Source organism: Lates calcarifer, linkage group LG23 (assembly GCF_001640805.2).
Source record: "Lates calcarifer isolate ASB-BC8 linkage group LG23, TLL_Latcal_v3, whole genome shotgun sequence".
Taxonomy (NCBI): Eukaryota; Metazoa; Chordata; class Actinopteri; family Centropomidae; genus Lates; species Lates calcarifer.
The window spans coordinates 14,255,957-14,273,102 of record NC_066855.1 but is presented as its reverse complement, the minus strand read 5'-3'; the positions used below and the strand labels follow the sequence as shown (position 1 = coordinate 14,273,102).

General features: G+C 40.5%; 1 protein-coding gene across 1 annotated transcript in view; it reads left to right on the top strand.

Annotated features, from left to right (window-relative positions):
* LOC108886867 (serine/threonine-protein kinase WNK4-like) overlaps positions 1–17,146 on the top strand; it is a 74,359-nt gene that overhangs the window by 40,068 nt on the left and 17,145 nt on the right. The window contains 6 exon segments of the mRNA XM_051066250.1: positions 10,416–10,550; positions 10,552–10,589; positions 11,005–11,225; positions 12,393–12,550; positions 15,625–15,713; positions 16,520–16,739. Of these exon segments, the coding sequence (XP_050922207.1) occupies positions 10,416–10,550; positions 10,552–10,589; positions 11,005–11,225; positions 12,393–12,550; positions 15,625–15,713; positions 16,520–16,739 (861 nt within the window).

Below are 17,146 nucleotides of genomic sequence, written 5' to 3'. Positions count from 1 at the left end.
CTGTTTGGTGTGTTTGTATGTTTCCATTGGAAACTAAAGCGTTCGTAGGTGTGAAGGCGAGCGCCAGTGTGTGTTCTGTGTGTCTTAGCACTGTGATAGAATGTCAGCTGTACCCTGCCTTTCAACTATTCCATGCAAGAGAGGCTGTAGATTAAGCATTAAACATACAGGAACCAAAAAATAAAGTAAGTTTGTGTGTAAATAGGTATGAAAGTACACAGATGTAGGCTGCATAAACAATGCCATTATTCAATGTAAGAGTTGGAACATATTAATACAATAATGCGTTTACAATAGCTTGAGTAAGCTCATGCAAGTTTTGATTACCAGAATGTTAGTTCATGATAGTTCAGATAAGGGTGTAGTCGGGCTACTGAGACGTGCAAACACAGTAATCTGACTTTCTGTTTGTTTTTCTATTATATTTAAGGCCTTAACAAAACAGACTGACTGTGAAGTCATAACTTTGAATATGTAAAGGTATCAGTGATTATCAAAAGCTCCATCTGCCTCCTGTCATAATAATGAATGAATTAGGAAAATGCATCCATCAGTAGTGCAAAGCTTCTTGACGAGAGTTACATGTAACTCTGCCAGACACAGACTGGGAACACTATGTGGAAAAAACAGATTAGAAACTGGCTTTCCATTTGCCAGATGTAATAACTGAGCTATTGTACTTTTTTGTACACAAGTGTACCGTTGGCGAAGGCTGTGTCTCTGCTGAGTCACTGCGTTTATTGGGTTCCCTCTGCAGATCGATTTTTCATGTGAGAGGTTTCAGTATCTGGTCCAGGTTTGTTTAAAGTTTTCCAGCTTCCAGTAATAGTTTTCTTGTGACCCATATTTTATACAATCACTAGCTCAGCTTCATGTTTTTTTTTTTTCAGATGGATCTCAATGGAAAGCTTGTTTCCTGTCATGAGGTTTATCCTCTCAGATCCTTTCAAAATGACATCAATATCCAATTCCCCTGGAAGATCTTTTTGTATTTACAGTAATCGCATTGGCTCTGCCTTTTAGAAGAGCACAATTTTATTTCGTTTTGCTCTCATCTTCTCTTATCTACTCTTTGAACACGTGTTTATATCCTGGATGCTTGTGTGTTTGTCAGATTAGCTCTTAACCCACTGTGTGACCCTGTGCGAGATGGTTCTAAAAAAAATCTGTGTCAGACATGATGATTTAAACTTGGAGGTGTGTCAGATTGTGTGATTAAGGCCTGTTCAATCTTAGCATTAGGATGTATATAGACCAGAAAAACACGTGCAGAGACACGCCATCAGCTGGTGTTTATCCTGTGTATTGTATCGTATGATATTAATATTTCCTTTTCATTAGTGGCACATGTCCATCGTAATTTCCTAGTGTTCAAGCTGAAATCTTCACATAGCCTGTTTTGTCCAAACAGCAACGATATCCAAAGATATTCAGTTTACTGTGATGTAAAGCAGAGGAAAAAAGTACTCCCTGCTCAGTGTTTTCAGTATTTACAGTGTGTGACTGTGCGGCCATTCCTTGAGGGGAAAAACATGTGGTCACCCTGCAGCTTGGGTCCTGTAGAGGCCGGAGTCCTGCTTCCTAAACAAACCAAAGACCTCAAGTTTTAATAGCTGTTGGAGCTCTGAGGCCATAGTTGGTAAGGGAAAAGACTGCTCCACGGGGTAACCTCTGGTCATTTCTGAACTGACCATGTGTGTCAGAGCAGGCAGGACGGAGGCGTCAGGAGTGTAAATGTGCTCTAAGTTGCCATGTGAGTCCTGGGATGAATCGGTCATTGGTGTACAGTAATGGCTCTACCTGTTTGGGGTCCGGCACCTTGCAGTACCCATCAACAAACACTGTAACGTGTTTTCTTAGTCAACAGAAAACGCTAATTTGTGTTCTCCCCAGACTGCACATTTATCTTCAAGCTCTGTGGGTTTCTAAAGTTGGTGCTCACGTTTGTGCTCTTAAAATATCTGTCATTTTGACTCTTAATTGGACAGAGTCGAGCAAAGAGTGGAGCATTCATAAATCTTTCATGTTACTGCCGTCCTGTGACAAGGGCACCACTTGCATACCATCACTTCGTAAAAAGTATCCGGTCCTGGTTGCCAGTGGCACCTGATAGCACATCCTTGTTTGTCAGTGTAACACTATGCTGCTGCCCCCCTCCTGCAGCCAGAGTTAAAGTGGAGTACAAATAAACTAGTTACCAAACATGCATTTTCAATGTAACACATGCTTCGTGTTTCATTTCAGTTTGTTACTACAAAAACATCTATACAAAACAAATCTTTATTTGACTCTGAAGTGAATAAAAGAATGTTGCAATCCTTTCCAGAAATTTGGAACTTCAGGTGATACTTGAGGGTTTTTATTCACTTTAAGTTCACAAAAAGTTTTATTAAAAAAAGACAAAGCTGCATTGAGATGAAAGCACCTTCTCTGCTTGCTCAAGCCTGAGGTTATAACAACTTCAAAAGGCTTTTACACTCTCATGGTCAGATCTCAGTCACAGTGCCAGATGTGTGGATATTCTTGCATCAGGACATTGTCATCCATAGAAAAAAAATACTCTATTGATTTTCAAATACTTCCTGTGATTGTCTAGACCAGTAACTCTTGACCTGGCGTTTGCAAGATACAATAAATTTCAGTTAGCATGAAATTATAATCAAGCTTGGTACAATCATAGTTTGGTGCCACTGTCTTGTAAGGCACCATTTGTTAAGTGTTTTTAAAAAGGTAAATAACTTCTTTACTAAGTATTAATATTTTACAAATAGTTTGTTTATGATTTCTCAGCTATGCGCAAGACCAACATTTGGGTTGCCGGGTTGTGGAAACAATCCCTTTGGCAAATGCTTACTGTGCTCCAGCATGACATTTAATTTGTCTTCATCAAGAAAACTAAAATCAGTCTATTATCCACAACAGTGTACAACTGCAGACTTTATTGATTGGTGTAAAAACTAGTTATAAATGACTTACAAACATTTGTAACTGGAGCTTTGATATTAGAGCGAGAAACCATTTACTAATGCATTACCAACATTTATAGCTGCATTGTGTCAAATAGAAACCTGGGAACCCAAATGTTGTATTATGATTTATAACTAGTCAATGAAGCACAGATGGATGATTTATTAACCCATAGTAGAGCCATTAGGTACAGTCTGGTAGGCAAAATGTTAGGAAACCACTGACCTAGACACTATCCCGTACTTGCATTCTCCTTCTCTTGTTTGACAAAACCCACCCATGTGACACCCTCAGATGAACCATAAAAACAAGCATGTGCTAATACAGTTTGGCCCACCTCTGTCAAACAGTTACTGTGAAAAACTGGCGCCAGATCCAGGGAATCCGCCCCAGGGGACATACCTTTAAAATCTGACAGATATGTATTGTCATGAACTTGTAGAGGCCTGTTGTCTTGTTAACGGTATCTCAGATGATAATTATCATAAACGTTTAAAATAATTAGGGTTGAGGTAATTCTTGGAATCAGATCGACAGCTTGATGGTTCCACTAAAGTTAACGATAAGATTAAATCTGAGTGCTACAAGGCTGCCATTAAATATATCAGGTATTGTGGTGCAGGTAGATAATTGTGGAGATCACAGAAAATGAGTGATGAACTTTTTAGCTTTAGTACGTTGCCTTTAAAACCCCCAGAATGAGTTGTGCCTCAGAAGTCAAAGTTGAAGAGTTGCAAATAAACCAGTCTTTTCTATTATTCAACAAACGTGACCCCAAAAAGTACAAAAGCAAAGAACCAACAAAAAGAATAATGTGAATTCTTCTACCATAAAATATTTACAATCAAATATATATGACTTTTTCAGTTTGAGTAGCAGTAACTGATCAGAAAGGCTCCCTGTTGTAAACATGTCCACACACAAATGATTGTTTTTGGCTGCCACTGATGCCTGGCCAGTTGACTCGGTTTAATCAGGTTTTTATGAGCCCGTAGGTTCGCCTCGGCCCTTTACAGCAGTTGAAAACGTAGCTGTGACGGAGCATGACAGGCTGTTATGTCCTCTGTGCCAGCGTACCCAACACACAATTATCAATAATGGCCCTCAGTGTGCAGGAGAAGGATCTGCTAAATATACAGTATGTTGTTTATTTATGGAAGTGCAAGAATCTCATGTGACACATTGCTTGTTTATTGAATTCTCGCCCAGCTTCTCGATTAAACAGGCTTTTCACATCAGTCTGGTATATAGAAGGTTGCTAACATACAGCAGTGAACAAAACCTGGTTAAAATTCTGTTTTAGCTCAAATTCCAGCTTCAATTTTACAGAAACTCACCGCTTTGTTAGATTTTACTGCCTCAAGTTGCTGCTGTTAATGAGACTGTTGGTCAGCTTGATGTAAACTCGTCATCAGAAAGCATGTCATCATATTTGTGTATGATTGCATAACCAAGTTAGAGTTTATGACGATAACTAAGCTCTTTCCACCCATTTGCTGTTTCCCCAAGTCATCCTGTTGACCTGAGCGCTCTGCTGGATTTATGAGGACAAACCTCTCACAGGCTGTGTCCTCCAGGCGTCTTGTGATCTTTTCGTGGTTCACTGGATTTGCTGAAGAGGACAAAGTGTTTGTTCCTTTCACACTCTTCCCTTTAAATGCCATTATATTGAGAGGACTGCTAATATACATTCCCGTCCAGCCTCCTTTTTCCCTCGCAGGGTTATTTGACCACAGGGAAGCAGGAATGTCCTCTTTGCTTCTGTTTACCTTTGACCTGAGACAGGTCAGAGGTCGCAGGTGCCACAAGTCAGAACTGGTCCTCAGCTTGTTGCAAACACACCACCAAAGTTGAATGTTAAAGCCACAAAGAAGGCACTGTTTATGAATTACTGATGAATGACAGTGTGTTATCAGCCTGGGTAAGTCCCATCTTATATATCGAAATTTACTGTGCTGACATTTGAACCATTACAGCTTTCAGTTAAAGCATTTAATGGACACATACAAGCAACTGCAAAATTCGTCATCTTTGGCGTAAGCGCAAGCTGCTATGTAAGGAGCGATACAGTACTTATAGATGAAAAGAAAGGAGGTGGCTCAAGCAAGAAGCGTGCGAGGAAAAGTCACCGGTCACTGTAATTGCGCAATACAAGCCTGAAAGGTTGAGAGGCAAGAGGATTATTTAAGAAGAGACCTATTAAAGGACAGTACTATAAGTGCAGGACAGTTTATAGAAGATGAGGTTTCAGTGAATGACTAAAAGCAAACACCAGACAGGTTAAGAGATGTTAAGAATAACAAAGTAAACAGACTAAAGATACGAGATCCCCCAGCTCTCAAACACATCAATCTTAGTCTCTTAAACAAGGTGGTGCAATACCTCGTGAGACAACGCCGTACAGTTCAGAGGACAGTCTTGCACTTGTGCCGAGTTAGACCAACAAATTGACCAGGCCGATATTAACTTCTATGCAGATATATCAGTATCAGTGTCACGTTTTAGATGTCTCCACAACGACGGCACTGACAAGTTGATTTTTCAACTGTAAAATGTTCAAATGTTCATGTTAAAAAACAAATGTTACTGGATTTTTTTAATCTCCCAAAAATCAATATCAGTACCTGCCTCAAAAATCCAGTACTCGTTGGTATATGAAATCTATTTGTAACTGGAAAAAGTGTATGAACAACATGGACAAAGACTTGTTTGACAGCCCACTTTTCACTACTGAAATACATGAGAGATAGTGTAACCCTACATCTAGACCTCTTTTACTTGTGCAGGTAATTAGCCGGGCGCCACAGGTTAGGTCAGGTTCTCAGAGTGAGAGCAGCAGTCAGAGGCTGGTCTGAGTCCCCAATCCTTATGAGATTAATGGCTAACCTCCCTCTGCCCGCTCCATTTACAGAACATGTCAGGTTTTCCTTGGAACGAGCACACTGCCACCTCAGTTCTCACCTGCAAACATCTAAATGCAACACTGTACCAGTGCGAGTGCCTACGTGCATGTTTATACAAAGTGCATGTCAGTCAAGATGGGTATGTCAGTTTTAGAGGTGTGAGGTCAGACTTTTTTTTTTTTTTTTTTTTCCCATGTTGCCTTTGACCTCAATCCCAGAACTTGGCAAGTCAGTCATCACTGCCTCTGGTGGACAGTGGTTTGGTAATGCTGAAGCTGTGCAGGTTCTCTCCTGCAGAGCTGTTCTGTGTCAACTCTGGTCTTTATCTGCAGGGCTCTTCACTGTCAGCATCAGGAGCAGAGGAGTTATGGCATGTTAACAGCGCTTTCAATAACAAGTTAATGACAGGAAGAAGAGGGAAGGCTTACCTGCTATCCTTTTAGTCCCTAAAAGGGTTCAAACAGAGGTCAAGGTAGATTGGAAAGTGTGCCAGATGAAATTGAACATTTCTGCAATTATACAAAAAGTTAGGCCTTGTCCTTTACATATTATGAATGTAGCCTCTGTCTGTCTTGACCTGGAGAGTGTATTGATTGACAGCTGTGAGCTCCCACCCCTGACTTTGGTGTTCTCTGATTGGTTAGAAGGGGCAAGACTCACTCAAAACATTAGGAGGGAATATGTCTGAACCACTGCCAGGGTGATGAATGAGTCTGGGTCACAGAAGCCTTTGATTGAACATGTCAATATTAAGACAACATATTTCAACTTTAAAAGAAAGGCTTCAAAGGATAAGACTTGCAGTATTCTATATTTTTACTTATATTTATCTTATATTTCTCTCAATAAATCCAATGAAAATGAAAATACCAAAGGCAACAATTAATTGATACAACTAAAAAGTGTGACCCTATGTATACAAAGTCTAATATATCTTAGTCCTCTGTGTCATTTAAAACACCTAAATGAAGTCACTCAGTTGCACTGGGGGTCATGTTCCTTCATTACCATGAACACACATAGTAGTTTATTCCAAGTAAATCCCTCATACACTGTCCTGCTGCTGTAAATAATCACAGGAGAACTAAATGTGCATTAATCCGTGGCTGAGAATAGCACCCAAGACACACACTATTTACTCTTGTTTGAGTAAAGTTTGCTGAAAAAAAAAAAAAAAAAAAAAAAACCTAGTGCCCAGCTGCTTCAGGAGATTACTCAGCCTTTTCTGAAGAAATGATACCATATATTTGTGACGTATTTTTAATGATTAATTTCTTCAGAAGGAACAAATGGGTTTGGCCACAGACAGTTGGGTTTGTCTTTTCATGGGTTTTCTTGACAATAAGAGAACTATAGAATAACACCAGCCTCATCCTTTTAATGAATAATCAAATACCAAACTTGTGGTTGAGTAATTTGTTTGTCAGTTTGTCAGCACTGTATTATTTTAAATGCAGATCCAAGTGTTCTAGACATGGATATGAAAAACTGCATCAGAAACACTGGTTCTAACCCTTAACACACATCCCTGCAGGCTATAAGTGGTATAAGTGAATCCAACTTTTTACTTGCCCTACTTTTCCCTCTTTAGTTAGTCAAGATTCCTACAGATACTGTAACCATACATACACTGACTGGATGTTACCCAAATCCTGGGCAGACTTACCGTATCTATTTGAGTGTAACATCAGTGCAGTTCAGGGTGTCCATTCCCGTATTAAGCCACAGCGCACACCACCTGGTTTGGTGTAAATGTTGGCTGACATGTCGTGTTCATGTCCTGGTTGTCATAATAGGGGCGCTGACAGGGACTTCTTAATACCAGTGGCTCCTCTACCATCAACACAGCTTATGTAACTCCACTTATGTGGCACAGAGCCCAAGTATTTCCAACCCCGGCTATTGCAGACCCTCAACTCCACACACACACACACACACACACACACACACACACACACACACACACACACACACACACACACATACACACCTCTCAGTGGCTAAGAATAAATCATCCAGCTGGAGGAGACGGCATTATAGGAAAACTTTTAACCGAGGCTCATTCACACACCTCTGAATCTGTACTGTTTTATGGATATACCCACTTGTCTTTTCAAAACAGAGATGGCTTATTTTTTGTGGCTCCCCCCCTGCATCGCTTTCTCCACTGTTATGCAATGTTTCTTGGCCTCATCTGTCAAAGAGGGCAGGGGTAAGAGAGAGGTGGGGCCAGATACATGCAGTCAAATATCCCATGGAAAAGTTAGATAGAAGCCTTACTCCACTGTGCAAAGACAATTCCCTCGACAGGAAACGTCAGAAGGCCTCTAACTAATGATAGATACCATTAAGTCTAATTTAAGCAGAGTTCAGGTATCTGTGATAATGAAAGACGTAATCATGTAATTGGTCGCTGTTATTTTGTGTGACAGTCTCAGTCAAGCTTAAGCATTACTACATGACTGGTTTTCATTTTTGCTATTAGTCACAGCTTAAAGTGTGTGTGTGTTTACTGGGAGGAGGCATTGTTATATTACCCTGAAATTAGCCAGCACCAGCACCAATGGAATCAGATGACAGCACTGCAGTGTTAACACAGCTTCTATTTGTGCCTTTGTTGTTTCCATCTGCAGTTCATTTTCCACTCCACTTTACACTTTTTGACATTTGAAATGAACAATTCCTCAGTGTGGTGTTTTGAACTGAGGACAGGTTTGGATGAGTCACATGAAATAATCACTGCAGTTTGCTCAGCAGCTCACATTTCATGAATAGTGTTGTTCAGAGTGGCAGGGTTTTACTTCTTCCAAGAACATTTTGCATTTAGCATTTTGAGTATGTTGCAATTGTGCCATCCAGCATGCCAAGCTGTAGTAAATCCTGTGGTTTTGGAGGCGGCGGGGTCTCCAAGTGGCTCGGCTGCATGCCACAGCTAATGTGTGTTACGCCGACTCTGTGCTGCAGCAGCCATCGTTTCCCTGCGTAAGCGACTATCCACAGGCGACGAAGCCTGCCGCACAGGGGCGGGGGGGGGGGGACTGATGTTATCGCACTTAGATACATAAATAACCAGATGTACATCAACCCATAAACCCACTGACTCACTCACCCTGGCTCACTAAATTGCACACACACACACACACACACACACACACACACACACACACTTATGCCATGATTTGTGTCACATTGTCCTTTTTTCCTTATTCTCTTTTTAAATTCAGAACACAGTAATCTATGGTGGCTGTAAACCTCAGCATCCACATCTGCAATTTGGGCCATAAAGCTCAATTGAGTATATGTAGCATGAATTAGATTAAAGCTGAACTGACTTACTCAGTGCATGCATGTACATTTTTATGTTCTAAAAGCCTTTTTGAGCCCTGAGGACATTTTAATCATGTTACAATCATGATTTTTCATTCTTAACTCAACATGTTTTCCTTGTTTTGCAAACCGACAGCGGCCTTACATATGAGGAATAAGCTGCACCCTGTATTCACATCATAAACTGATCACTATCGACCTAAAAGCAAACCACTTGGTCAGAAGTCACCTCTGTGTCTCGCTTTTGACCTCAGGCCTCATGTTTGAATTGCTGGTGTAATATGACAGGTTTTGACAGGTGACTGACGCAGGTAAAAGGGGCCTTTTGTTGTGTCACTTCAGACGGCGTAGGTCTTCAGACAGTCTGCCTCCTGTGTTGATGCGGCAGCATTAACAGCAGCAGCACCTCCTCACTTACTAAGGGGAAAAAAAAAAGCAGAGAGGAAGGTGAGAGTGTAGCGGTCAAGTTGATTGTGAGCATAAACATATGCAGAGCATTTTTCCCAGAATTCTGCCTCAATGCAGGATTCATGGTCCCGAAGTCTCCCAGGAGTTTTCCACCAGCCACCCACCACAGACTGAGTTACTCCAGCAGCAGTAAAATTGGGCCATTCATCCTAGAGGAAGCACAAAAATGTCTTTGTTCGTCCAGCTTGATTGCAGTGTTTGGTTCAGTCTTACATGGATTTTGGAGACCTCCTCTGTAAAACTGTAAAGTCAGAGCTCCCCTTATTGGAAAATGAATGCGATTATGTAACTGTTGGGTCACCCAGATGGATGATCCTGTGGTTTCCAGTCCCGCAGCAAGCTCATTAGCTAAAGTAACAGTGATTTATCAAATTGGTCCCGTGTATCTGTGTTTGTATGCTGTGTTTATTGCTACCTGCTTACGTAACCGTTCGTGACCAGGACAACACTGGAGCACGTGTGCGTAAAAACTTCATAGCGCTGTAACTCAACTGTCAACACTGCTTCAGTTTTATGGTTAACAAAACAATCTCACCCTAAAGTCCATTTAGAATCTGTTCGGGAGCTTTTCATTATGTCACATGATATGGGTGTGTTTACAGGTGCACTATTTTCCAGGTTCCAATTTGATTATCCTAATTTTATATCATTTCCTGGTTTCAGAAATCTGAATATGCTACTGATTGTTTAGGGCAAATAATACTGATTTAAAGCGGGAGAGTGCATGTAAACGTGTTACTTTCTCTCCAGACCCGTAAGCTGACCAAGGCGGAGCGGCAACGATTCAGCGAGGAAGTGGAGATGCTGAAGGGCCTGCAGCACCCGAATATCGTCCGCTTCCACGACTCCTGGAAGTCGACGGTGAAGGGCCACAAGTGCATCATACCTGGTGACTGAACTCATGACGTCAGGCACGCTCAAAACGTGAGTCTGTCAATCCAGTCCACCCTCGACAGTTCTCCACGCTCAAACGCAGTTCATTTTAATGGTCATTCCTTTTGTAAGAATGTGTCACATCTCTCAAATGGCGGATATCCTCTTTCCAAATAAAACTAGCCATGTCCTCTGTAGCAAACAGAACATTTATGTCATGTTTGACAGCTTGTCTTTGGTTTAAAAGGTATGATAAGATAAAAGGTTGAGAATAAGGACCAGTGAATAGTTCCACTTTGGATACAATGTTCTGGGAGAGAATTCAGGAAACTAGCTCACTTTAAAACTTCCTCTGGGCTGTCAAAATAAGAGATGAATTATTCTGCAGCTCTAAAAAGCTTCCTCTTCTCGCTGAATTTTGGTATGTTTAGACTGGGGTGTTTAGTCTTATCCTCCTTTGTTTTAGGTACTTGAAGAGGTTCAAGGAGATGAAGCTGAAGCTGCTGCAGCGCTGGAGTCGTCAGATCCTCAAAGGACTTCACTTTCTGCACACGCGCACTCCTCCCATCATCCACCGGGACCTCAAGTGCGACAACATCTTCATCACCGGCCCCACCGGCTCTGTTAAGATAGGAGATCTGGGGCTGGCCACTCTCAAAAGTGCCTCTTTTGCTAAAAGTGTCATTGGTAAGTGTACAGTTGGTCTGTGTGTGACTACCGTGCACAGATAATCACTTTCCACTCATATCTGAAAGAAACAGTGTCCAATCCAATAGTTTACAGTTATCTAAAACCTCCCTGAAAATGAGCAAAAACATGCAAAATGCTGTTAATCGTGAAATTTTGAGGGTTTGGAATGAAATGAAGCCTTTGTTTAAAATTTCAAAGGCTTTTTCTTTTGCTTAAGAGCCCTCCAGTTTCTCTCCTGCTTATAACCTGTTTTTATTTCCCAAGCAGCCTTCGTTTAAATTTCAGCCTGAATTTTTGAATACATCATCAGTACAGTTTTTAATTTTAGTAGGAACTGTACATGTACATGCAGTGAGTGCCAGTCGTCAGAAGTTACGTAAAGACTTGTTGATACTTGATTGTGGTTGAAAGTGATACTTGCCTTTAGATGAGTTCAAGTTTTTAGTTTTCAAATGTCGATTTTATTGTAGGCCATGCAGTATGTGGTTTTGTAAGGTAGATAGTTATTCACTTTCAAAACATTGGAATCAAGGAAAAACCCTTTATCAGAAAGTATGTTGATGTGTCTGCAGTCTTATGAATGATGATCTTTTGGTTTTGTATTTGTGTTACTGGACGATTTCTTGTTATGTAGCTGTTATTACTGTTATTTTTTAAGCCTTTGAACACCCATCCCATTGGAGTAACCATATTTCTAAAGTTGCTAAACTCAGTATTTTTATATTAACAGCATAATCAAATGTGTAATATGAAAGGCGTCACTCATAGTGACTAAACTCACAGAGAAATCTCTGCAATTCCCCTGAGTATTATGGAAAGTTTTCGAGTCTTTGAGCTCTTTGTTTTGGTTTTACTGCCCCTTTGCTGTTTGGTCACATCAGTAGCGATGTCAAACACAACTCCAAATGAAATCTGCAGACACAGAGCAACATTAGCTGTGAAGGTCTGATATATATTGATCCATATGTTGTAACTTTTCATAATACAAGAAAGGAGTTTCTTCATAGCATTAGCCCGCGTGGCGCCTTGGGTGGTAACAGGTCAACTTAATATGTTAGCTAAATAAAGATTTAATTAAGCTGATTTTAAACTGGAGATTTGATTGTCCAGCAATAAGAATGGAATAAATGTTGACTTTGACCTCTGCTCTCTGAACCCTGACAGGAACACCAGAGTTCATGGCGCCGGAGATGTACGAGGAGAAGTACGACGAGGCGGTGGACGTCTACGCCTTTGGAATGTGCATCCTGGAGATGGCCACCTCTGAGTACCCGTACTCTGAGTGCCAAAACGCTGCCCAAATCTACCGCAAAGTCACCAGTGTGAGTAATCAGCTTTTTTTTTTTTTTTAACCTGTACTTAATGTAATCGTCCACACATGTTTACTTTCTTCCATGCCTACACTGGAATTAGACAGAGAGGAACCAGGATATCTTGTGTATACGTGTGGATATCCTGAATCCTTGGAAAGAAGTGGGGCCCACTTGGAATTAAAGCCTCGTTTTGTCTATTAAAGGCTCAGATTGGTCCATTACAAGCTCAGGGCACAGAGCCATACCATGATCTGACCACATTCATGACGCAGGATCGCATATGTTTGACTCACTGATTGCCAGTGTCTTTACCAGTTCAAAGATGTAGTCTAACTGGTTCTGGCTATCACTTAAACTGAAACATTCCCCTCTCCATGAAGTGGTGAAACTGCAGTGACATATCAACACTGACGTTAGCAGAATTTCAGTCTAAACTCTTTGTTAAGCCTCGCGTATTTCAAGAAACAACAGATGTGTTAGGAAATGAAATTCTTTTCCTGCATGGTAAGATGTTGGTCTAACAATGAAGAGGACTTGAATCCCAGCCCAGAAACCAGTTGCAGTACATAAACTGATGTTGGATTGAAGCTCTATCAGAATGTTTTATACAAAGAAACACATGTGGAACTTCTTAGAAAAAAACAAAAAGTCCAGAGGCACAGCAGTGAGTTTTAAGAGTGAAGCATTACAGCAGTGGCTTTAGGCTGCCGTATATCAAACTGCTCCCACGTGCCAAGTGCAGTGATGATGCCATGGTGGGCAAGAGCGGGCGACGGTAGAATTATATGTTTTGGAAATTGTGTCTCACTCTTTGCTCCACAAAGACGGCACTTTCTTTCTTGCGTGTCGCATATGCAAAGCAAACAGACTCTGACGGAGACTGGAAAGTGAGAAAGCGACAATGCCAACGAGCCAGAGTGGGTCTGGCTCCTCCACATACAGGACAACATTATAATGTTCCATGTGGAGAAGCTTAGCCATGCAAAAAAAGTTGTAATAAAATTCATATTAACTCTGCTTTTCACAATTTGTTTATATTTTACGTTCATGTGCAGCACAGATGACAGGTTTCAATTTATTACCATGGCAGTTACATTATTCACACAATATTACCTACAAACCTATAAACTTTATGTAACCTCTCACATAGTCATGGGGCCTAAGCTTGACATATGAAAGGCAGAACAAATTGGAAAGATTTTCCATGTGTGGGGCCTTGTCCACAGGCTTTTCATGCCTCGTTCATTATGTGGTTTGATTTCACATCAACTAAACAGATAAATTCTTTCTTACAGTGGAAAAATGTCTTCTCATATACGCTACATGGCCAAAAGTAAGTGGACTCCTGGACATCAAACCTATATGTGTCATAATTAAACATCTCAGTCTGCTGCTATAATATTCCCGAAAGGTTTTCCACAGGATTTTGGGATCTGGCTGCAGGGATTAGCAAATGATTGATTATTTTCATGATCGATTAGTTGTTCTTTGGTCTTTAAAATATCAAAAAATGGCAAAAATGCCCATTGGCACACTCTGACAGCTCAAACTAGGAAAAATCAGATAACGTGTCTTGCCTGACCAACAGTCAAAAATACAAAGAGCTTCAGTTTATTTTTATATTAGCCTAAGAAAACCAGGAAATTGTGAGCAGCTGAAAGCAGGGATTGTTTGGCATTTTTGCTTTACATATAATTGTGAAAACAATATCATTATCCTGTTAAAACAGAAAAGGGCCTTCCCTAGAATATTGCCACAAAGTCTGTAGCACACTTTTCTCTATTGTAGCATACAACTGTGCTCAAATCTTGAAAAATAACCCCAGACCAAAAGTATTTGTGCAGGGATGTCCTCACACTTCTGGCCATTGAGTGTATTTCCATCATTGAGCTGAAATCTGTGAGACCACATTGTGCTTGTAAGCTACAACCACACTTTATCCTTACATCTGTGCAGGATATTTGTTTTGGGTTTGTACTAAATCATTGTTAAAATTAAGTTTTCCTAATTCAGTTGTGTTACACCAAACAAAGTCAATATGGCTCCAGCATATTTCTCAAGATCTTATCTAGACCTCTGCCACCACAGGAAGAGTGCAGAGCTACTAATTAGATTTGTGCTGAGGAAGAACTGATTTATTCTGAAGGTGTATTCTGAACTGCTTGAACAGAGAAACCTCTGTGCTTATGCATCAGATCCTCTAAATCACATTTCACCTCTAAGCTGTGATTTGCATTTGCAGATGCTTTTTTGGGGACTTCCCAGTTTGTTTTTGGACTGACCGGGTGATTATTATGTAACACAGCAGTAATCATGCTGTAAAGACAATACCACATGAAAACAAATTGTGTCTTTCTCTCTACTTTCTTACAGCTCTGTCCTTTGTCTCACTTAAACACGAAGCATAAATAAAAAAAGAAAAAGAAAAGAAAAGAAAGAAAGGCAGCAGTTACTGTGTGACATGTCAGTCTTTAAATGTGATAACAAAGTGTATGTATGTGTTTTGACCTAACATCAGCTGGTTGCTTGGGTATCTTCAGGCCAAACATCTTTCTGACCTTGGCTCTTTGCTTTCTTATCAACATTTTTACAGGGATAGGAGCTCTGCTGTAATCAATGTTCGTTCTCATGATAACATTTAGAAAACCTCCCTTATTTCATGTTAGTGAGCAGTCCTGCCTGAATGTTTTCTGTAAGCTACGGCTGCAGCTGTTACGACTTATTAAAATCCCTTGAAGGAAGAAGGAGAGCGTTGTGGGGTTTTTCCATTTTCATGAACTCTTGGTTTTGTTTTCCTCTGGTGTTGACATGATTGCAGAGCAGAATGTCATGCTGGCTGGTGGCAGATGTCACAAAGGAGTTATGTTAACATGCAGTGCAGGTGGGAGTGGCTCTTAGTGCTTTGATTGGTTCCCCTGAAGGGAGAACTGTTGGATAAATGTACAAAGGAGAGATCATTGTTGCTGCTTAAAACGTCAGTCTATTCTGAAATGGAGAAATCTGTCAGAAAAGCACCTCTGATGAATGTTGAAGCCCTACAGATGAAATGCAACTCAGTATTTTTCTTTTGATTGTTCTTACAGGGAATGAAACCTGACAGTTTCTACAAAGTCAAAGTCCCAGAGCTGAAGGAGATCATTGAGGGCTGCATTCGTATGAACAAAGATGAAAGGTACAAGTGAAAACAAAATAACAAACTTCAGAAAAAATGTATATTTTGATGTTCATGAATTGCACAAATTCCTCCTCTGTATTTCTGCTTTCCCGTTTTTTGTTTTGTGCAGTGAACTGACAGGACTGGTCAGTAGTTTTTGTTGCTTTTAATTTTTTTGGACAAAAATCAAACTTAAAAAGACAATTTTCACACTCCCAGGCAGAAAATTATCTTGATCTGCTTCTACCAAGAGTTTGAGTACAAAACACTGCATGTCTTACCATTGAAGTGTTGAGAAGGCTTGTTAGAGGATCACTATTATTCTGTTTAAACATCATTTGTAGTTGCGCATAATACAACAACAGGAAAGACAGATTCTGTTGCGGCCTCTCGCTGAGCATAAACACAGACCAATTTAGGCTTTAGGTTTTTTTTTTGAAAGTTTAGGCTTTCAAAAATATTGACAACTCTCACAAACTATGCCCTCTCTCAGGTTATATCAACTTTATTTTAGACTTTTACTTACACGTAAGTAAGAGAAACAAGGTCATTGCAGCTTGACAGACAGTATGTTTTGCAACTCTCTTTGCATACAGCTTCCTGTTCTTATCATAATTTTACTTTTGTAGGCCCACACTGTGATTCCTACAGTGGACTGTTTGTGCTTAATGAGTAGCTGCTGAAAGCAAAAAGCAAATATGTTCCTGAACCCTTAAGTGGAGTATTATAGACAGTTAGAAATGATTGAAAATTTTAGAAACTTTGTGAAACCTGTCCGTTAAGTTGTCTAAAAGTAAATTACTGATTCCCCTCCTTTCCTGCAGGTACACCATTCAGGACCTCCTGGATCACCCCTTCTTCCAGGAGAACACTGGCGTGCACGTGGAGCTGGCAGAGGAGGACGACATGGTGAAGTCGGGCCTGAAGCTGTGGCTGCGCATGGACGACACCAAGAAGCTCCATGGGAAGTACAAGGACAACAACGCCATCGAGTTTCTCTTTGAGCTTTACAAAGATGTGCCTGAGGAGGTGGCTCAGGAGATGGTAGGCCAACACACAGGCACTATACTGTGAGGTCAACCTTTACTGTTTCACTGACCCAGTTTGTCGCAGCCATTAGTGAGGAAATTGAATAATTGATTCCAGATCAGCAGATAGAGGCAACTTCAGCCAACCCACCATGCATTCTCTCCATCCTGATCTTGATTTATGATAATAGCTTTTTATGGGTTTTCAGGAAGAAGTTGACTAGATGTATGGTGTTGCCCCCCCCCTCTTATGTTTTAGCACAATTAAGCAGCAATTTCGTAAGGGTTCTTAAAACTTATTATTTTCCTTCTACAGCAATAATATTCTTCTAGGTGTAGAGTTTCAAGGTGTTAATAATTCCATGAATATTGTAGATTTTGTAGAAGTTTTACACACATACAGATATTAGCATCTGAGATCCT